This window comes from Taudactylus pleione, unplaced genomic scaffold (assembly GCF_031769625.1).
Source record: "Taudactylus pleione unplaced genomic scaffold, aTauple2 ptg000436l, whole genome shotgun sequence".
Classification (NCBI taxonomy): Eukaryota; Metazoa; Chordata; class Amphibia; order Anura; family Myobatrachidae; genus Taudactylus; species Taudactylus pleione.
In genome coordinates this window covers 118,745-140,925 of record NW_028284838.1, presented here as the reverse complement: position 1 = coordinate 140,925, position 22,181 = coordinate 118,745, and the positions used below count along the sequence as shown (strand labels likewise).

Genomic DNA, 22,181 nt, shown 5'->3' with positions numbered 1-22,181 from the left:
TTGTAGATTTTTAAAGTGCCAGGCTCAACTCAACCCACCGTCTATACCCCACTGTCATGAAGCTCCAGTGTCCCCTGTGGAATCGGAGAAATGGATTTAACGGTAAGTACCAAAATCCTGTTTCCTTGATCTATGGTGTATTGTGTGTCCCGGGAATAGCTCATGGAAGGCATTACCACCTACCATGGACAGCACAGTGGCTTACCATGGGTGCTTAATGATTGTGACCAGCAGAGTCTGGCCAGAATTGTCCGTGGTAACACACAAGTGACACTGTCTCAAATCACATCCACATTCAATGCAGCAGGAACAAGACGGTCAGTGCAGCGTTCTTTAGCTTTCGTGGGATATGGGAGCAGAAGACCCACCAGAGTGCCCCTGCTAACACTGACACCAGACACAGCACCTCCCCAGGGCTCATGACATCGCTGATTGGTTGTCAACCGAGTACTGTGCAAACTGGTGGTGGTTCCATAATGGTGTGGGGTGTGTTCATGTATCATAGGTTGGCTGCGCTGGTCCACCTGAACACGTCATTGACTGGTAATCGCTATGTTGCATGGCTTGATTGTCATTTGCAGCCCTTCATAGACTTCATGTACCCCCACAATGATGGAATATTCCAGCAGGTTTCAAGTTGTCTACAATGTTCCTTGAACAAATTCTGGACGAGTTACGATAAATGGTGTGGCCACCACGTTTCGCCCAACATGAACCCAATTGAGCATTTTTGGGACATGGTGGAGAGGAACATTTGCATCGAAGATCCTACAAATATCACCTACAAATATCAGGGATGCTGTTAGGATAGCGTGTGTGCCACGTTGAGTTGCTGCACTTTGCCGGGCTAGAGGAGGTCCTAAATGATACTAGGCATCTATCACATGCACTTTTGGCACTTTAGTCTGTGTCTGTCTGTGTACTTGTATCTCTATAAATTTTTCCAGAATGGGCTCTGTAAGTTACCATAGGTGCATAGAGATATCTATATTCCATCGTTTCCAGTAAGACTGCCCTATAATGACTCATACGTGCTGTAATAGTTGTTTGAGAAGTCTGAAAATCACTCACTTACAAATACGCTGTTTGCTGTCAAGTATAGATCTGTAAATATGCAACTATTTAAATTGCGAAACCTGTGTATCCAATTTGTAAAATGCCTTTTCAGACTGTGTGTGTAGATGTACAGTGTGTGTGTGTGTGTGTGTATATGTATATATATATATATATATATATATATATGTGTGTGTGTGTGTGTGTATATATATATATAATTATATTCTCATGCACTGTCATCTAGATGTTACGCTTTGCAGAAGTGGAGTGAACGATGTGTTTCTAATTTCAGGGCAGCACAGTGAATATGAATGTCATGGGACTTGTGTATGGACGGATAAAGGATGCTATGGGGGCTGCAGGCTACACTACACTTGGTGTAACTCTCATGATTGGTAACTAGACGTCTGCAATATAACAGAAAATGCATCTTTTTAGGGCTGTCTTCAACTATGTATTGATTCAGTAATGTTTTTTTTAATAATAAGAAAACTCAGTTTTGAGTACATATTTTTCATTGTACATTCTCAGCCTGGTATTCGTGAGAAGCCTTGGTTATACACCCATCAGCCATAACTTGAAAACCACTGACAGGTGAAGTGAATAACAGTGATTATCTTGTTACAATGGCACCTGTCAAGGTGGGGTGGGATATATTAGGCTGCAAGTGAACAGTCAGTTCTAAAAGTTGATCTGATGGAAGTAGGAAAATTGGGCAAGTGTAAGGGCCAAATTGTGATGGCTAGATGACTGGGTCAAAGCATCTCTAAAACGGCAGGTCTTGTGTGGTGTTCCCGGTATGCAGTGGTTAGAACCTAACAAAAGTGGTCCAAAGAAGGAAAAGTGGTGAAGGCTCATTGATGTGCATGGGAAGCGAAGCGAAGGTTAGCCCGTCTCGTCCTATCCGACAGAAGAGCTACTGTACACAAATTGCTGAAAAAGTTGCTGGCTATGATAGAAAGGTGTCAGAACACACAGTGCAGTGCTGCGTATGGGGCTGTGTAGCTGCAGACCGGTCAGAGTGCCCATGCTGACCTCTGTCCACTGCGACAGCACCCAGTTTGATGCTCTGGGCAATGTTCTGCTGGGAAGCCTTGGGTCTTAGCATTCATGTGGATATTTCTTTGACATATACCACCTTCCTAAACATTGATGCAGATCAAATACACCCCTTCATGGGAACAGTATTCCCTGATGGTAGAGGCCTGTTCCAGCAGTATAATGTGCCCTGTCACACTGCACACATTATTCACGAGTAGTTTGAGGAACATGATCTGTTACTAATGTCTTGGTGCCATATACTACAGGACACCTTCAGAGGTCTTGTAGAGTCCATGCCCTGATGGGTCAGAGCTGTTTTGGTGGCATGAGGAGGACCTACAAAATATTAGGCAGGGGTTTTAACGCTATAGCTGATTGGTGTACTTACAGTCAGGTCCATAAATATTGGGACATTGACAGAATTTTCAGATTTTGGCCTCTATTCACCACCACAATGGCTTTGAAATGAAACAAACAAGATGTGATTTAACTGCAGACTTTCAGATTTAATTTGAGGGTAATTACATCCAAATCAGGTGAACGGTGTAGGAATTACAACAGTTTCTATATGTGCCTCCCACTTTTTAAGGGGCCAAAAGTAATGGGACAAACTAAACAATCCTAAATCTAACATTCACTTTTGAATACTTTGTTGCAAATCCTTTGCAGGCAATTACAGCCTGAAGTCTGGAATGCATAGACATCACCAGACGCTGGGTTTCATCCCTGGTGATGCTCTGCCAGGCCTCTACTGCAAATGTCTTCAGTTCCTGCTTGTTCTTGGGGCATTTTCCCTTCAGTTTTGTCTTCATCAAGTGAAATGCATGCTCAATCGGATTCAGGTCAGGGGATTGACTTGGCCATTGCATAACATTCCACTTTTTAGCCTTAAAAAACTCTTTGGTTGCTTTTGCAGTATGCTTCGGGTCATTGTCCATCTGCACTGTGAAGCGCCGTCCAAAGAGTTCTGAAGCATTTGACTGAATATGAGCATATAATATTGCCCGAAACACTTCAGAATTCATTCTGCTGCTTTTGTCAGCAGTCACATCATCAATAAATACAAGGGAACCAGTTCCATTGGCAGCCATACATGCCCACGCCATGACACTGCCACCACCATGCTTCACTGATGAGGTGGTATGTTTTGGATCATGAGCAGTTTCATTCTCTCCTCTTCCCATCACTCTGGTACAAGTTGATCTTTGTCTCATCTGTACATAGGATGTTGTTCCAGAACTGTAATGGCTTTTTTAAATGTTGTTTGGCAAACTCTAATCTGGTCTTCCTGTTTTTGTGGCTCACCAATGGTTTGCATCTTGTGGTGAACCCTCTATATTCACTCTTGTGAAGTCTTCTCTTCATTGTTGACTTTGACACATATACATCTACCTCCTGGAGAGTGTTTTTGATTTGGCCAACTGTCGTGAAGGGGTTTTTCTTCACCAGAGAAATAATTCTTTTGTCATCCACCACAGTTGTTTTCCATGGTCTTCCGGGTCTTTTGGTGTTGCTGAGCTCTCCGGTGCATTTTTTTCTTTTTAAGAATGTTCCAAACAGTTGATTTTGCTATCTCTCTGATGGGTTTGTTTTGATTTTTCAGCCTAATGATGGCTTGCTTCACTGATAGTGACAGCTCTTTGGATCTCATATTGAGAGTCGACAGCAACTGATTCCAAATGCAAATGTCACACCTAGAATCAACTCCAAACTTTTTACCTGCTTAATTGATAATGAAATAATGAGGGAATAGCCCACACCTGTCCATGAAATAGCTTTTGAGTTGATAGTCCCATTACTTTTGGCTCCTTAAAAAGTGGGAGGCACATATTGAAACTGTTGTAATTCCTACACCGTTCACCCGATCTGGATGTAATTACCCTCAAATTAAATCTGAAAGTCTGCAGTTAAAGCACATCTTGTTTGTTTCATTTCAAAACCATTGTGGTGGTGAATAGAGGCCAAAATCTGAAAATTCTGTCAATGTCCCAATATTTATGGACCTGACTGTATGCACGTTGTGGCTTAATGATATGAGCAGCACTTCAAAGGTTTAAAAAAAATAACTGTACAGTAATAGCAGATTAGTTATTTTAATATTCTTGAGAAAAGAACTTGTCTTCCCTCTGTGATTTACAACTTACTATAATAAATATTTAGCCTCCAGTTACCTGGGAGTCCTGATTAGCCTTTTGCTGTCTACCAGCGTGGAAGGCCTCCACCCTCTGTTAGGGTGTCCCTTATGTAGGCCGATTCTGAAATGGTTTTAATTTGATACGGGACACCCCCTAATTGTTTTCCTTTTTGTATAATATAAATGTATGCGAAGTTTGAGCTCTTGACTACCCCAACTTGTGCCTCAAAGGATTTGAAAATAAGACAATTTAGTTGAAATGCTATAAATTATGTATTTGGATTGCAATAACAAAATAATCACATTTATACATGTGAAGTAATGTTCTGACACTGTTTCTATTAGTCGAACAAATGAAGTGACAAATGTTCCTTTGTGAAGAATGTTACTGCCCTGCATGTGTGCTGAGAAACCGACAACCGATTCTGAAAATTATGCTCACTCTTAATTTAACCGAGGTACACTTGGGTCAAACCAACTCCCAGTTCAGCTGGATCATTCACGACAGAAAAATTGTTAAAGTCACAGGCCTGCTTAAAATCTGCACAATCATTCCACTCCGCAAGATCTTCATCTAAAAAAAAATCACATGGCAAGCCGAACCTCTTAAAAATACATACAGATTCTGAAGAAAGTCACTCATACTCTTGGACACCAATGTTTATTTTTTGTCGCAGCAACGGGTGTATTTTCACTCTCATCCAAATCAGCAAGCATGGCTGTGACCATGCTGCGTTTTTTCTCCAATGGGGCAGCATCATCCAAGAGAGCCAACCCAGCCAATTCAGGTGTCGGATATCAAAGGTGACCACACATTTTTTCACAGCCTCTTATGAAACTCTCTTGTTGACATCACCATAGACATGCAGGAGTATCATGAAATTAAAATCCTGGTACAGGGCATGAACAGCAAGGTGCTGTGAACCATGCTGTGATGTACACAGTTGTTACGAACAAACAGAAGTCACGCAGTCCCACTTCCTCACGATGCAACAATTTAAACTGGACTTTAAAGTGCAAGACCTTCAAATAATATATTGCTCAAGCCATGAAATGGGCATCATGAATGGCACCAGGCGGGGCAAATTTGATGCCTCTTGCAGGAGTTCCACCCAAATATATACAAACAAGCTCGAGAATTCTCCGTAATAGTCCCTGCAGTGTGTCTCTGGTCGTGAAGAAAAAAATCCATCGGCTAGTTTACATTTGGTAATCGGTAAGTACTTTACTTTGCTTACCTGGAACTATTCCATGACAAGGAGAGTACTTCCTCTGCTTTCTGTTTCAGATGCGGTGACTAGTGTCTGTCCTTGATCCCTGTAACATATGAGGTTTAGTCTAATTCTTTCCGAGAGTCTTGGAACCTCTTAAAGAGTGTTATGTCAGTGCCAGAGGATACTGACATTGTCAACTCGAAAAACAGCCTTCAGAACTACCTTGAACGTATGGTGTCGACAAGCTATGTACAGAAGGTTTCGGTCAAGCATTTTCTCCAACATATCGCAGATGCCACTTACGGAACCTGCGAAACATGTTTGGTCATGTATAAGAAAATTATGAAATATCTGTTGTCCCTGATCTGAACAATAAACGCTATTCCTACCTGTGTTGTTGCATTGTCCGGTCACATTGATTGAACTTTTATCTGAGAGAAGATTTGCTGCAGCGTGCGCCTGCGTCTGACCCACTGCATGGTCTAGTTTTGGTGCACCCAATGGCTGCTCTTCTAAATTGTGACCGGTGACCAAGACAGGCAATCTTTCCTGGACAGGTGCTGTACTTGCACCTACCTTCATTGGTTTCCTACCCCAGTGCTATTGTCGGTATTGGCAAGTTAACTTTACTCTAAAACTGATCTTCCACTTTCTGAGCATTTTCTTCTCGCAAGCGCCCTCGATCACGGTGCAGTGTACTCTTATTCACGTTAATGGTTTTCAGGTCTACTGTGAAAGCACCTGTTGAAGCACCTAGACAGAGGGGTGAGTGAGGCCACTGAGGGGACAATGAGACTGTCCCGGCAGGCCAATCTGCCCTGCTTTGAGCCTACCACAAGTACCGGTACGCACGGCACAAACTTACATGCAAAACTGTAAAATTTGAAAACTTCAAGCCACTTGAGGTATGGGTTGGAGTTGTCCGATCGAGCTCAGATTGCGCATACGTTCTTACTATACCAAAAGGGAAAACATTAGAGGGTGTCCCCGGTACATATTCGAAGCTCCAAAAATAAGGGACACCCTACCCCTTCTGTCTTACCAGTTATAATGCTAAATGGCTCTTTTAGTCAGGGAAAAAAACAAGCTCAAGATGACTGAGTTGTGAATTTGTAGGAGTATCGCTTATCTAGTGTTTAAACAGCACAGGCCATGTGTGTAGCTGGTCTCTCATTGCTTTTGCCATTTCATGAGTATTCCTACACTATGTTGTGTCTCCTCTCTTGCAGGCTCTGTAACGTGTCTCTTTTCCTTGATATGTGCCTTTGTACTTGGTTACCTGGACAGGCGAGCAGAGAAAATATTGAACAAAGAACAGGGAAAAACTGGTAGGGAATCCCTGACTGTATCAAATATGATTACTGTGCAAAGTGTAAGCATTCTGGCAGCATTGTTTTCTCCTTTTTATCTTTAAATTAGTTTGAATAATTCCCGCCATACCTATTCGGGGACTGTTCACCATCCCTCGGAGTCTCTTATATTCGGCAGCTCTCACATCTGTCTTGCACATGCTGTTCTTGAAGATGTCCCTTTTTTTTCTGTCTGTTTTCCAGGGGAAGTCATCAAGCTTACTGATGTCAAGGACTTTTCTCTCAGCCTCTGGCTGATCTTTTTAGTATGCGTTTTTTACTATGTAGCTGTGTTTCCTTTCATTGGACTTGGAAAGTAAGTATACAGTAAATTTGTAAATATATATTTTTTGGCATATGCAGTTTGCGGCACCATTTAGGAGAATTTCTCCAACTTCAAATCCCTTTAAAATAAACAATGTAATGTCACTTGTTTGCATAAATGTTGTTTTTAGTCTAATGAGCAGAATATCAAACCACTTATTCACATTTGCAAATCTTTCTGAGAGGCGAAGAACAGTTTTGTTAACTTTGGCTCTTCATTGCCCATTAATAGAACATTTTATTATAATGGGTAAAGGAAATGTAGGTTATATATCTACTGGGTTGGGATTGCAGTTGGCTGTTGCCATTGATACTATATACTAGCTATTTTGTAACAATAAATTGTCATACTGTTTTTGTAATTTTTCTTTTTATCTGTTCATAGAGTTTTTTTCATTGAGAAATTTAAATTTTCCCCCCTCCAAGCTGGAGCAATAAACAGGTACGCTAATGTACTGCAGTTACTAAGCGAGATCCAAGAGAATCCCCGCTTTACTATATAGTACTGTCATTAAACAAGTTACACCTTGACCATAATGTTCTTTGCTTTCTCTTGTTTATAGTGTGGTTTACATAATCTCTGCACCACTGTCACCGGTATTTGGATTTGTAGTTGACCGAGTTGGGAAGAACATAATTTGGGTGATGTGTGCGGTTGTGGCCACTCTTGCTGCTCACCTCATGTTGGCATTCACTTTCTGGAATCCCTGGATTGCTATGGTAAGTATGGATGGTTTTTCTTTCCAAAATCTTTTGCTTCCTAAATGAACACCAAAGACCAATTCTATGCATAAACCTGCTAACGAACATGTGAGGTCACAAGGGAAAGGGCTTCCAGCACCAGGAAATAGCGGAGCATCCGGGGATGGTACAGGGGACTATAAACTGCAGGGTGCTGTTCCAGACACCCTGCAAACCAAAGGCTTGTGTCATGGAGAGCAATGGTACTGCCCCTGAGGCCCTGCTTCCTGGTTGGTGGCACCGTTCCCTCGCCCCTAGTTTCGGAAACGCTGCTAACTTCAAGATTCCGAATAAAAATAAGCAAATAAATTTTTGTTGTAAATTTATAATACTTTTACTAAACACTTGATATTAGGACTAATTTATGCTGGGTATACATTATAAAACAAATAGTATAGATCAGGGGCAGAACTATGGGAGACAATGGAGGCGCCTGCCGTCGGGTGCCAGCACTGATGAGCCACCTCCTCCATTGCCCACAATATATTCACCCCGCTTAAGGCTATTTTATAAAAAGTGTTTTTGTGCATATGTAATAGATATGCACAATATATATTTCCCTTTTTTTAGGGGGGGCACCAAATTAAAATTTGCCTTCGGGTGTCTGGGATGAACTTACGCCACTGGTATAGATTCTAACATGAGAAGAAAAAATAATAATGAGGGGCATGAAACTAGTAAGGTCTTGGTCCCACTGTATACGTGCCGGTTAGAAGGGCTTCAGGGGAGGAACTAGGGATGGGGAGTATAGGAGGCTGTCACAGTAATAGAAGGGTAATGGGACTTGTAGGCGGCAGACTCCTTAAAGTCAAGCCATCGAAACCAAGTCTCTTTGAAAGTTATATAGTCATCAGATAGCAAAAGAGTGTATGCTATTTAATAGTCTGTTTTTGTTGCTTTTAGAGCTGCTTTGGCAATATCTCAAATTAGTCAGTATTGTGCACTGAGAGTACATTTTTTCTACACGAGCTGGAATTCCACACTAGTATTTCTCCTTCATCCACTAGGGGACACTGGAGCTTCATGACAGTGGGGTATAGACGGTGGGTTGAGTTGAGCCTGGCACTTTAAAAATCTACAAGTGTGACTGGCTCCTCCCCCTCTATGCCCCATCAGCCCCAGTTTTTAGAATGTGCCCGAGTAGAGTCGGTGCACAGGGGCTGTCTCCAGCCCTTATATTAATTTATATAAAGAAAAAAGAAAGAATTCAAGCAAGAGGACAGGCAGACTGTTGGCTGTGACAGTCTGCCTGCAGCGCGGGAACCGCCAGAGAGGGTACCACACGGCTACTGCAGCCTGTGTCCGCTCACCCTATAGAGGGGAGGCTGCTCTTCTGCAGTTAAAGGAGTCATCAGACTCAGCGGGGCCCGCCACAGTTGACACCGGCTTGTGTCCGGGTCTCCGCTCTCCCCTCACTGCCCAGCGCTCTGGCCGCAGCAGCTGTGAGTATGCACACCTCTCCTGGCTAGCAGGAGAGGTATAAATAATTTGCTGGGCTTTTAACAGCGCACGGCTGTTAGTGCCACGCTGGTGTTTGAGGAGAAACACCGGCGCTGGTTGTTGGGTAGAGGCGCGCTCTGCACAGTGCGGCGGTCCTACCTCTGCGTGCCGGTGCTTGTGTGAAGGCACCGGCGTGTACATCAGTACTGCTTGCGGCGGTCTTATCTCTGGCCCCCGCACGTTTAGTATGTAGCGCGACTGCTTTCACAGCCGCTGGGTCTGTAATGGAGGTTAGTCGCGTGTATATAATAGCGGTGGCCATTATAGATAGGGGGGAGGAGCTTGCATAGTGAGTGTCCCTCCTCCTCTTCCTCCTTCTCTACACAAGGGAGTGGCGCCTCAGTATAGCCAGACCGTGTACTGATAACGGGGGCTCCCTGGAAGGAGACTGACAGCTTCAGCTGCAAGGGTCTGTAATCTTACAGTAGGGCAGCTTTGACTATCCTACCTATTCTAATTTAGTAGCATTATTATTGACATACTGCTCCTCCCTATATTGCTCTGTCTGCTCCTTATACTTGAGTAGCATTATTATTGAAATTCTGCTCCTCCTTATACTCTTTCTGCATTACTGAGTTGTATGTGGTGTCTGTCTGTGAGTAAATGATGACTTCCAGAACAGACAAAGCAGCTTCACAAAAAGCTGTTTGCCTGCACTAAGTGCAAGAAAAAATTTACCCATGCTCGTTCCGAAGGGTCTTCCCTGTGCGATGCGTGTGAAGCAGAGAGTACTAACACGCAGTCTGTCACTCCCTCCTTCATAAATAGTTTGGCAGGGGTCATGGCGGATCTTTCTTCTGAATTAGCCGCTGCCCGTAGGGAACGGGAGGCCGCCAGAGATCTACCTAGCACATCTCACCCTTCTTTTCTAGCACCAGAACCAGCGTGGGCTCAGAGTTTAGTCTGCTCGGTGAATAGCCTTGCTCAGGTTATGGGTTCTGCGTCTAAAGCTCCCGAGGCTATGGTAAGTCGCCCATCTAAGAAGAGGGCTCTTCCGGCGGTTCTCCAGTCAGATGAGGATTCTGCAGCTGATCACTCGTCCCAGGAGGAGGAAGGGGAGATGCTGGACGAATCAGATGTAGAGACTTACTTACAAGAACCTGAGGCAATGCAAGGCATTGATGCACTCATCCTAGCGGTGAGGGAAGTTCTTAAGATTTCTGGCCCGGAAGCTCCAGAATTGTTAGAAGACTCCTTATTTGCCAGGTCACAGAAGATTGCTGTCACATTCCCTGCTTCTCTCCAGTTGGAAGAACAGATGACAGCAGCCTGACAGAATACGGACCGTAAATTCCAGATTCCTAAGCGTTTTTTCTCTCTTTACCCGTTTCCAGCGGAAAATAGAAAGAGGTGGCAGACCCTGCCACCTGTGGATTCTTCGGTTTCTCGGTTGTCAAAGAAGACCACGTTACCTGTTCCAGGAGCTACTACATTGAAGGAAACCTCAGAGCGGAGATTAGAAACCACTTTGAAATCCATTTATACGGCTGCAGGTGCACGCCGGCCGGCCGGCCTTGGTAGGCTCTTGGGTCAACAAGGCTGTGGAAAAATGGGCGGAACAATTGACTTGAGGGTCTTAAATCCAACACTCCGCGGGCAGATCTGATCACCTTGGCAGAACACATTCAGGAATCTGCAGTATACTTAGGAGACTCCTCCAGAGATATCGGACAGGTAGGCGCTAGGATTTCTGCTTCGGCGGTCTCTGCTCGCCGGGCACTTTGGTTTCGTGCCTGGCAAGCAGATACTGAGTCAAAAAGAGCGGTTGAAGCTTTGCCTTTCACAGGTGATATTTTATTTGGTCCAGAGCTGGACAAGTGGATCTCGCTGGCCACTGGAGGTAAGAGTACTTTTCTACCTTCATCAGCACCTCCTCCATGTCGATTGTTTAGGGGACCTTCCTTTCGTTCCTTTCGAGCATCTGCAAGATTTCAGGGACGACTGCGAGGTTAGTCTTCAGCGGGGCGAGGAGGCCGTGCTAGAGGACGTCAAGCGACTAATGCCCGCCGTCCAGATCATAAGCCAGCAGACAAGCCTGTGGCATGACGGGCTCCCATCCCATCTCGGAAATCCGAAGGTGGGGGCTCGTCTCCAGTGTTTCTCGGACGTTTGGAGACTGACTTCTCCAGACACTTGGGTTCGGAATCTGGTATCTCAGGGATACAAGATCGAGTTCGCCTTCACTCCTCCTGTGCGTTATTTTACAACAGGTTTTCCCGTCGATCCCTTGAGGCAACTAATTTTGCGTCAAGCGATCGAAAAACTTTTGCTGGCCGAGGTTCTTGTGGCGGTTCCCACTGCACAAAGACAACAAGTGTTTTACTCAAACCTTTTTGTGGCTCCGAAACCGGATGGGTCAGTCAGACCCATTCTGAATCTGAAATCCTTGAACCAGTATCTTTCATTTCACAGGTTCAAAATGGAGTCTCTCCATTCTGTCATTGCGGAACTAGATGCAGGAGAGTTTCTGGTGTCGATAGACATAAAGGACGCCTATCTGCATGTCCTGATTTGGGTTCCTCACTAGGCTTTGCTCAGATTTGCCATCAAGGAAGCTCATTACCAGTTTCAGGCCCTGCCGTTCGGTCTCTCGTCAGCTCCCAGGGTATTCACCAAAGTGATGGCCGTCATGGTGTCTCACTTGTGCTCTCGGGGGGTGTCGATAGTTCCGTACCTGGACGATTTACTCATCAAGGCTCCGACGGCAGAAGTACTTTTACACCAAGTGTCCCTTACACATCAGATTCTCATTCAACACGGATGGATTGTGAACTTTCAGAAGTCTCAGTTGATACCGTCGCAAAGACTTCAGTTCCTAGGAATGATTCTAGACACTGTTCTGCTTCGTATATTCCTGCCAAGGGACAAGGCCATAGCCATACAGGAGCTGGTTCGTTTGGTGCTCACACCCAGGAAAGTGTCTGTGCATCTTTGCATTTGTCTCCTGGGAAAAATGGTGGCTTCCTTCGAGGCCATCCAATTCGGCAGATTTCACTCCAGAATTTTTCAACTGGATCTTCTGTCTCAATGGTCCGGGTCCCACCTACAGATGCATCGGCTGGTGCGTCTGTCTCCCAGGACCCGCATATCCTTGCTCTGGTGGCTTCGGATGGAGCATCTGTTAGCGGGTCGGCGCTTTGGAATTTGGAATTGGACCTTGGTCACCACGGACGCCAGCCTCCGCGGATGGGGAGCTGTGGTTCTGGACAATCACTTCCAGGGGCTTTGGTCGCAGCAGGAGTCCCTCTTACCAATCAATGTTCTCGAACTGCGGGCAGTCTACAGAGCTTTGATACAGGCTGCTCTTCTGTTACGGGGACTTCCGGTTCGGATACAATCCGACAACGCCACGGCAGTGGCATACATTAATAGCCAAGGAGGAACCCGCAGTCGTCTGGCAATGAGAGAAGCCAGCCGCATCCTTCTGTCAGCAGAAAAACACGTAGAGGTCATTTCGGCAGTATTTATTCCGGGAGTCGACAACTGGGAAGCGGACTACCTCTGTCGTCAGGATCTTCATCCCGGGGAGTGGTCCCTTCATCCCGAGGTCTTCCGTCAGCTCGTTTGCAGATGGGGGAAACCACAGATAGATCTGATGGCATCACGGATAAATCATCAACTACCCCTTTACTGCTCCGGGACCATGGATCCGGCAGCGGTGGGAGCAGATGCTTTACTTATCCCTTGGCCGTACAGCCTTGTGTACCTGTTCCCACCGTTTCCGCTTCTCCCTTGGATTCTCTATTGGATCAAACGAGAGTCGTCCGCCGTCATTGTAGTGGCTCCGGATTGGCCTCGTCATGTTTGGTACTCCGATCTATTATTCCTGCTGGCAGACGAACCTTGGCCACTTCCGCTGCGATCGGACCTTCTACGCCAGGGTCCATGTGTGTACCCGGATTTACGGCGGCTTCGTTTGACGGCGTGGCTATTGAGACCGCCGTCCTAAGATGCCATGGTGTTCCTAGGTCGGTCATTCCTACCATGCTTAGGGCTCGAAAACCGGTAACATCAGCGCATTATCATCGCATTTGGAGGGCTTATATCTCCTGGTGTGAAGGTCGTGGATCTTCCACTTCCTTTTTTCATTTACCGCATCGTCTTCTTTTTCTTCAGAAAGCCCTTGATGCGGGCCTACGCTTGGGATCGCTTAAGGTGCAGATTTCTGCTCTTTCTATTTTTTTCCAGCGTCGCCTAGCTCTGATTCCGGAGGATCAGACCTTTTTTCAAGGGGTACTTAGAATTCAGCCCCCCTTTGTGCCACCCACGGCTCCTTCGGATCTGAATCTTGTTTTATCTTTTCTTCAGACAGCCACCTTTGAGCCGTTACAGGATGTGGAATTGAAGTATTTGACTTGGAAGATGATCCTTTTATTGGCCCTGGCTTCGGCCAGACGAGTGTCTGAACTTGGAGCTTTGTCCTGCCGTTCCCCTTACTTGATTTTTCACGAGGATCGGGCGGAACTTCGTACCCGCCCTTCCTTTTTGCCCAAGGTGGTCTCGGAGTTTCATCTGAATCAGCCGATTGTAGTGCCAGCGTTGTCGGACTCTTCCGGGGATTCTCACTCCTTGGATGTGGTTCGGGCACTTCGCATTTATGTGGCCCGTACGGAGGGACTACGCAAATCAGAGGCTCTGTTCATCCTTTATGATGCTAATCGGCGTGGCTGGCCTGCGTCTAAACAGACTTTGGCCAGGTGGATTCGTCTGACTATTCGTCAGGCATATGTTGCTTCTGCTCGACCACCGCCGGTATCCATTTCTGCGCATTCTACGCGCTCTGTGGGTACTTCTTGGGCGGCACGTAGAGGTGTTTCTGCTTCACAGCTTTGTAGGGCAGCGACGTGGTCTTCGGTTCATACTTTTGTACGTTTCTACAGATTTGACACTTTTGCGGCTTCTGCTTCAAGTTTTGGTCGCAGTGTCTTGCAGGGCGTTCAGCACTCTCCCCCCCAGGAGGGTAGCTTTGGGACGTCCCCACTGTCATGAAGCTCCAGTGTCCCCTAGTGGATGAAGGAGAAAACAGGATTTTGGTACTTACCGTTAAATCCATTTCTCCGATTCCACAGGGGACACTGGACGCCCACCCAGTGCTTCTTGCCTGTTTATTAGTTACTTGTTCTGCTTCAGTTCTGTTGCAGTTTGGTCTGTTATGGTTGTGTGACTGTTCATCCCTGCAGCCCGCTGTGTTCTTGCAGTGTGTCAGTATGTTGGATGTTTCTTTTCCTGTTCTCCTTCTCTGTTCTTCAGTCTGTTCTCAGTCTCCTCTCGGGCTCAGTTCTTTAAACTGGGGCTGATGGGGCATAGAGGGGGATGAGCCAGTCACACTTGTAGATTTTTAAAGTGCCAGGCTCAACTCAACCCACCGTCTATACCCCACTGTCATGAAGCTCCAGTGTCCCCTGTGGAATCGGAGAAATGGATTTAACGGTAAGTACCAAAATCCTGTTTTTGGTAACTCAACTCTTTATTTACCTTTTAATACAACTCTTCATTTCTCCAGTCCTAAGCAGGTTATGTGAGTTATCACATAACCTGCTTATCACATAACCATGCTCCTACTGACCTTTGCTGTGTTTCCCAGGCAGCGGCAGAGAAAGTTTAGTCTCATGATACGCTGTGCAGTGTGGGACAGAACAGATACAAGGGAATCGGGTTTTTCTGTTCCCTGGTCCACCTGTACCTTTCGTATGTCTCTACAGAAGTGTCCTTTTGGGTCTTATGTCGCCCTTCAGCTATGTGGCACTACTTTTATGTATTACTAACCTGTTTTTCTTCCCTGTAAGATATGGATGATATAAGCTGAGAACCTGGTGCATTTTGCATATATGTAGTCTTCATCACGAATGCTGTTTCTTTCCACAGAGCTTATTGGGTGTTTCCTATTCTCTTTTGGCTTGTGCTTTGTGGCCTATGGTGGCTTTTGTTGTACCAGAGCATCAGCTGGGTACGGCATATGGATTGTAAGTATGATTTCTATCTAATATTCTATTTTTCTTTAATACCTGCTGTCCTTAAAGTACACTTTTCGCTCACTGTCATTGGTGACTTTGTATTTCCTTTTTGTGGGCAAATTTGATGTTCATAAGTATGCAGCGTCTATGGTTCATGATGATCTAACCATCTGATGTAAATGTGTACATAGGCTTACTCGTGTGTGATGTACTCTGGATCTCTCTTGCAGCATGCAGTCTATACAGAACCTGGGCCTTGCCATTATTGCCATCGTTGCTGGAGTTATTCTGGACTCCCGAGGATATCTGTTTCTAGAAGTCTTCTTCAGTGCTTGCATTTGCAGTAAGCTTCATGTTATCACATAATGTAGCCATGAAAGTTTCAGTTTGTGGGCCTGATACAGCAAGGATCGCAGATGCTTATATGCACGCAATCGGCCGATTGTTGCGTACTGCATATGCCTTGCAGTGCGTGACGTGGTTGCTGTGATCGCAGAGGATACACACTCATGGCAGAGTGATTGACAGGAAGTGCCGTTTCTGGGTGGGGACAGTTGGAGGGTGGTCGGACAAACGCAGGCCTGCCAGTGTGTTGGGACAACGTTGCATGGGCGTGCATAAATTAGCCACTGCGATACCAGACGCAGCCTGAGGCCTCATAGCGTACACTGAAGTAAGCAATTCCTGAGGGAGGTCTGACCTGCCTTAACTGTGTGTATGTGTCCGATGTTACCGATTGTTTCGATATGTTGCCAAAGTATACGGATGTGAGTAAGGGGAAGTGTGCGTCCTTATGTTAGGCTGGGATCGCAATGCAGATACAATTATTTACTTATCACCACTGATATTAGCAGCTGCGTTGCGTGCGTATAAGCAGATTAGCGATCGTTGCTGAATCAGGCCCTGTGTTCTCTGCAATCTACATCATGACACAACAGCCTCTATTGCAACTAGCTTAACCTGGTTTCTGTCATTCTAGTAGATCGATAGATGGGTAGATGGATATATCTATCTGTATGTATCTTACATATATCTGTCTGCATCTAGCTTTCTTTAGGTACTTTTGTGTGTGAGTGGGATTTTTGACGTTTCCTCATCCAGTTATTGGAAACCTTACACCTTCTCCGTGTCACTAGCAATGATAGTTTATGGCTCTGAATACACGCTGGATCTCTTAAATCCTGCTGATCTTGTATATGTTTTTTTAACGAAATACTCAAACTATGTAGAACATTTGCATTTTACAGTTTTTTATCTTTGCTTTATCATTGCAGTGGCCATTATCGCTGTGTTTATGCTGTATTTTGTGAACCTCCTTAGAGGTAAGAAAGTAGTATTTTGTTTAAACATAAAAGGCATCGGCGCAATTATATTAATGTGGGGTTGTCTACATGTCATGCATGATATCGGGGATTCGTATTTGTTTCCTGCTGTCTTTAATCTATAACTTCCAGCATACACCTATACTTAACTACGTAATTACAGTGTTTAAATTACATAGAGAATACAAAGGTTAGTATAGATGGTAAAAGGAAGGGTGGTAAGCTTGAGTAATGGTTGGGGGTGGCATGGGAAAAGTACTGAATACCAGATTGGAGTACGGTGAGGTGGTGGTCATTGGCAGAGTGAAGTATGCAGAAGGGAGTATGAGTAGAGATAAGGCTGGAAAAGGTTACATAGCATGGCACCTTTATAAAGATATACTGGATAAAGGTTGGGCTTTTTAATCCAAAATTATTTTAGCACCAGACATGGTTTAAACAATGTTGCAACTTATTTCAAATCATTCTGTTCATCCCAGGTGGAGATCTTAATTTATCCTCATGGGAGAGGGAAAAGCTGCAGAAAAGAGCTGCCATTGAGTAAGTACAGACACTAAAGGACAACTCCAGTGTTTTTTTTTTTGTTTTGTTTGTTTTTAATGTATACTTTTATTTTAATGTATATTTAAAGGGACTTCCTTTTTGAGACAACCCTCCTTAATATATTCTGTCACCAGCCATGTCTTAAACTATCACACTGTTGTTCCATCTGACAAGTCCTCTTTATGAAGGATAACTTGATGAGGACTGGACTGGTAAATAACTTGGTGAGAGCTGCAGTGTTGTGAAGACTCCATGCTGGATACTTTAAGGGGTTGTTGTCCAAATTTAAGAAATCCTTTATGGGCTTTTATTCATATAATGTGATTGTCCTGGTCATTGTTGCTTTCTGCTTCTGCCACGTTATAGTCTTTGGGCGCTGCTTTGTGGCTACTTCTCAGTGTTGCATCTTGCATAACCTGTTCCTTAACACTGGCTTTTGCTCTATTAATCTTATCTTCATGAAAATCGAATTTTTGCCTAAATATATGAACATGAACAAAGGGAACACTCCATAGTGCATAAAAGTTTTATTTATAAAACAGGTAGTTAAAAATAACCACTGCTCACGAATAGACTCGTACCGAGTAACCCACGGAGTGTGCTGGTTACCACTTGGTTTACAACATTAAACCCAGGCACATCTTCAACCACCGCTGATCCCCGCCGATGATAAGCCGAACACAGTCTGCTCCCTCGAAAGCCGCAGCACGCCTTCACTTCTTCAGGTACAGGAACTGGGACGCCGGGTCATGTGGTGATAGTCAGCAAGCCATGTCCTAATGCGTTTCGTAATCAACTTCGTTAATATACACACACAGTACTGTGCAAAAGTTTTAGGCAGGTGTGGAAAAATGCTGTAAAGTAAGAATGCTTTAAAAAAATAGAAGTGTTAATAGTTTATTTTTATCAATTAACAAAAAGCAAAGTGAATGAACAGAAGAGAAATCTAAGTCAAATTTAATATTTGGTGTGACCACTCTTTGCCTTCAAAACGGCATCAATTCTTCTAGGTACACTTGCACACAGTTGTTTGAAGGAACTCTGCAGGGAGGTTGTTCCAAACATCTTGGAGAACTAACCACAGATCAATGTGGATGTAGGCTTGCTCACATCCTTCTGACTCTTCATGTAATCCCAGACAGACTCGATGATGTTGAGATCAGGGCTCTGTGGGGGCCATATTACTTCCAGGACTCCTTGTTCTTCTGTATGCTGAAGATAGTTCTTAATGACAATGGCTGTATATTTGGGGTCGTTGTCCTGATGCAGAATAAAATTGGAGCCAATCAGACGCCTCCCTGATGGTATTGCATGATGAAGTACCTGCCTGTATTAGCATTGAGGACACTATTAATCCTGACCAAATCCCCAACTTAATTTGCTGAAAGGCAGCCCCAACCTTGCAAGGAACCACCACCATGCTTCACTCTAGCCTGCAGATTGTCATTATTGTACCACTCTCGATAATTAGCCTGTATTTGGGAAGCCGCCAGCGAAAGCACATAGGTCCATGAACTTATCTGGTCTTTGCTCGAAAACAGATTTTTTTTTTTTTTTTTTTGGATGCAAAAAAACAAGCTCAAATTGATTTGCTCGAAGCTTTAAAAAAAATGTTCTCCCCCTTAATTTGAGTACTCCTTTAAATTTTCAGCTCCAACCCAAAAAGAAGTGATGGCTTACAAAAGCCTCAGCTTCGTAAATATAGCTCAAGTTTTTCTTCTTTTTTTTTTTTTTTTCTTTCTTACGTATTGTCTTCAGAGGTTATTTCACTACTTTGGTCATTGTGAGGATTTCTACTTTAATAGCATTTCTAAAATAGGACTTCTTTCTGGTAATGTAAGAATGCTTTACCCTTTGATTTGCAGCTAAGCTATTTTCATTGTGCTTTGCATCTTTGTGCTTTGCATATTATTACTTTTGGCTTTGCTAAACCTTTTACGCTATAGTGATTTGCACGTGTTGTTTTTTCAGCAACCCTATTAATTTGTTAGTCTATAGTTGCAGTTTGCTGTTGTAATAATGGGTTGTTTATATGACAGTTACAGCTACATGCATTTCATATTTATCATATTGTTCTGCTGACTTTAAACTAAACATGTCTTTGGCCAAAGCTGAGACCTAGGATGTTTTCAGTAACCCCAATGAACTTGTAATTATTAGAAGTGGCACATAACATACACTAGAGGAATTAGACATTTTTTTACATTATGCACATTATACACTCACAATATAATGTATAACAGGTGGGCTACTCCATGTCCTGAAGTGTTTAGCTAGAACATAAAACCCATTCCCAAAGAAATATGGTTCCAATTTAAATTCGGTAGTACCTGCACAATAAACAAGGACTATTATGAACACTGGTTGCTGTGGGTTACAGAACCTTCTTATTTTTTCCTGCACACCAATCTGGCTTTTTAAAAATATAACCTAACCCCTGTAATGATCCATACCTACCAATGCATGCCTTGGTTATTTTTTTTTATTTTTTATTTTTTTTTTACATAGTAAATGTGCATTTATTTATATTTTTTAAAATGCACTTATAACCACTGTGTTGGTACAGCGAGATCTTCATGAAACTTGTTTAAAGTACATTGCCAACACATGCAAACCCATTCGGTTTCGGTCTTTACGTTGATGTATTTCAGGTAACCGGTCAAAACTCATAAGTCGGTATGGAACATTTATATGTACAACTTCCCATGTTTGGGATTCCTTGTGAACCCATAGTAATGCCTTTAATATTATGTGAGTGGGTGAAGGCTATCTCATCAGACACCACTAATGTAGGCTGTACGAGCCACCCAGACCAATGAAACGATGTAAGAAAACCAGTTACACTGATTTCATCAGAGAAGCCATAAAGGCTTAAGCTCTATATTCAGTGGATTTTGATTTTAGGGCCCATTCTCCTATTTGGAGGATAGTCGGATATTCTGAAGATAAAACCTATATGCCCTTTTAATACTGATACAGTTATACGGTTTATAGTTGCTTTAATTTATTCCAGTATTGGATATGTTTGAATCCATTATACAAATCATTCTGTACTCTAGTGTGTTCGTCACCGGCATTTGCCCATTTTAACTTAACATTTTATAATAATCTCTTGCAGAAAAGAAACTGAATAGCAAAATGTCATCTTCACGTATGCAGAAAGTGGTCAGCAATCTGTCAACTCGAGGAGCCTTAGTGTCTTCTGAGCTTGCTACAAATAGTCAAATTATTATTTCACTTCAATTACCTTCCATAAACTAACCATCTTACAGTAATACTGTAGTGAAAGGAAAAGGACTCTTATTACAGACCAAAAGGGAAACTTTCCTTTCAGTCGCGCGTGTTTGCACGTTGGTGGTGCCAGAAAGGACTCGTGTGGGATAAGTGGTTATGTGGCATTAGTCTTTGGCACTGGGGGGGGGGGGGGGGAACTTTTCTTACGGTCAATATGCCTTCGTTTTCTCTTGATACTTGCTTTAATTAACTGACTTTTCTTGCGACATTAAGTCACAAATCGCTTAGCTGAGGTCACTTTGTATTTTGATAAAGCTCTTATCTGTTCTTATAGCACTTAGTAATTTCCTAACATGTCTTGGATTAATTCCAAAATGATAAAGCATTAAATTGACAATTGAGGGTTTTACGACACTCTTCCTCAGACTTTTAGGTTTGCCACAGGGACTTCATTTCTGTTGTGCATTTACCAGGTTTTCTTCTTGAGAGTTCATTTAAATTTAATGCAACAAAGCACTTAGTTTTAGAAGCATAATTGTTTTTATGTGGTGCAGTCAGGTGAGCACAAAACGGTACTTAAGGATTTTACTGTTCACAATGCACTTTAATTAACATGTATAAAAGGGAAAAAAACAACTACCAGTGAGTGATGTGCAGAAATATATTATCAGTGGAATTATACGTGTAGTGTACTTATGTCTGTCTAGGGAGCACATTTATCCTAAACAAAAAGTGGTTTTAGTGTTGTTTTGCTTGCTTTAAGCTACTCGTAACCGGGTGAATCCTTTCCTCTGTGTTCTAATCATTATTAAACATAGTTTTTGTGTAGCACTTAGATGTTCATTTTCTTAAAGCTACAGGTCAATTAAAATTTCTGTTTTTCTTTTTTTGTTTTTTTAAGACTCTTGTTTTGTTGTTGTAGATTTATAGACATCCTGTTTTTTTTTTTTTTTTCCCATGGATTTATACATGCTTTTATTTCTACATGTACATCACTACTTGCATATGTTTAGACATTCTGGACCAGAATGCTATACACGCTAGCATGTTCAGTGTGTAAGGCAATAGCTGAGCTATGCGGCACTATGGACCTTATATGCAGATCTTTCTGCGAGATCCCTCGCAGTGTCCCGTAAGCTGCAGCATGGTAATCTTTTTGAGGGCGGGGACTACGCACCAACGGACAGCATTCTCTAAAATGGGGGTGTGTCTGCCCCATTTACAAGGCGTGCCGAGACCCGTGACTGCGTCTTCCAGCGTGAAAACACTGGCCATCCTGAGTAACCTGAGGTTCACCCAGAGTGACTCGATGATGCGTCTTTAGACGCAGCTCTCAGATCTACGATGCTGGCAGGGGGCAACTTTTTATACTACGCGCCTGTTGCGACATCAGCATATTATTGTACAATAAAGTCCATCTCTGAATCAGGCCCTATGTTCATCTCAGTCACTCTGTGAAAGCTGCTTGGGTTTGTTCATTTATTAGTTAGCAAAGTGTTTTGTTTTTGTCACTTGAGTTATTTGTATTGAAGTTGCATTTGTGTAAAGCAGTCTTTATGTTGAAGTGCATAATTGGGATAATTTAATTGTGTGCTTTGTGCAGCTTTTTGTTTGGAATGGAGGGCACATGTTAACCCTGCCGCTGTATGAAGTATTGTATGAAATAGGTTTGTATGTTCTAAAAAGTTGTACTCGTACTGTGTGATGTGACTACATGGCAAGATTCCAGTGACGTCACTCGGTGGTAGGGTACCAGTTGTACTTGTACT

The 22,181-nt window shown here is 43.4% G+C and overlaps 1 protein-coding gene across 2 annotated transcripts in view; it reads left to right on the top strand.

Moving 5' to 3' along the window:
* MFSD1 (major facilitator superfamily domain containing 1) overlaps positions 1-22,181 on the top strand; it is a 46,247-nt gene that overhangs the window by 18,301 nt on the left and 5,765 nt on the right. The window contains exons 7-16 of one of the 2 annotated variants that reach the window (XM_088447670.1): positions 1,349-1,451; positions 6,675-6,773; positions 6,999-7,110; positions 7,504-7,560; positions 7,682-7,838; positions 15,225-15,322; positions 15,544-15,656; positions 16,588-16,635; positions 17,115-17,175; positions 20,297-20,593. In XM_088447670.1, the coding sequence (XP_088303796.1) occupies positions 1,349-1,451; positions 6,675-6,773; positions 6,999-7,110; positions 7,504-7,560; positions 7,682-7,838; positions 15,225-15,322; positions 15,544-15,656; positions 16,588-16,635; positions 17,115-17,175; positions 20,297-20,312 (864 nt within the window). In that variant the 3' untranslated portion in view covers positions 20,313-20,593. Of the gene's footprint in view, positions 1-1,348; positions 1,452-6,674; positions 6,774-6,998; positions 7,111-7,503; positions 7,561-7,681; positions 7,839-15,224; positions 15,323-15,543; positions 15,657-16,587; positions 16,636-17,114; positions 17,176-20,296; positions 20,594-22,181 lie in introns of those variants that run through there. The other variant, XM_088447669.1, reaches the window with a different exon arrangement.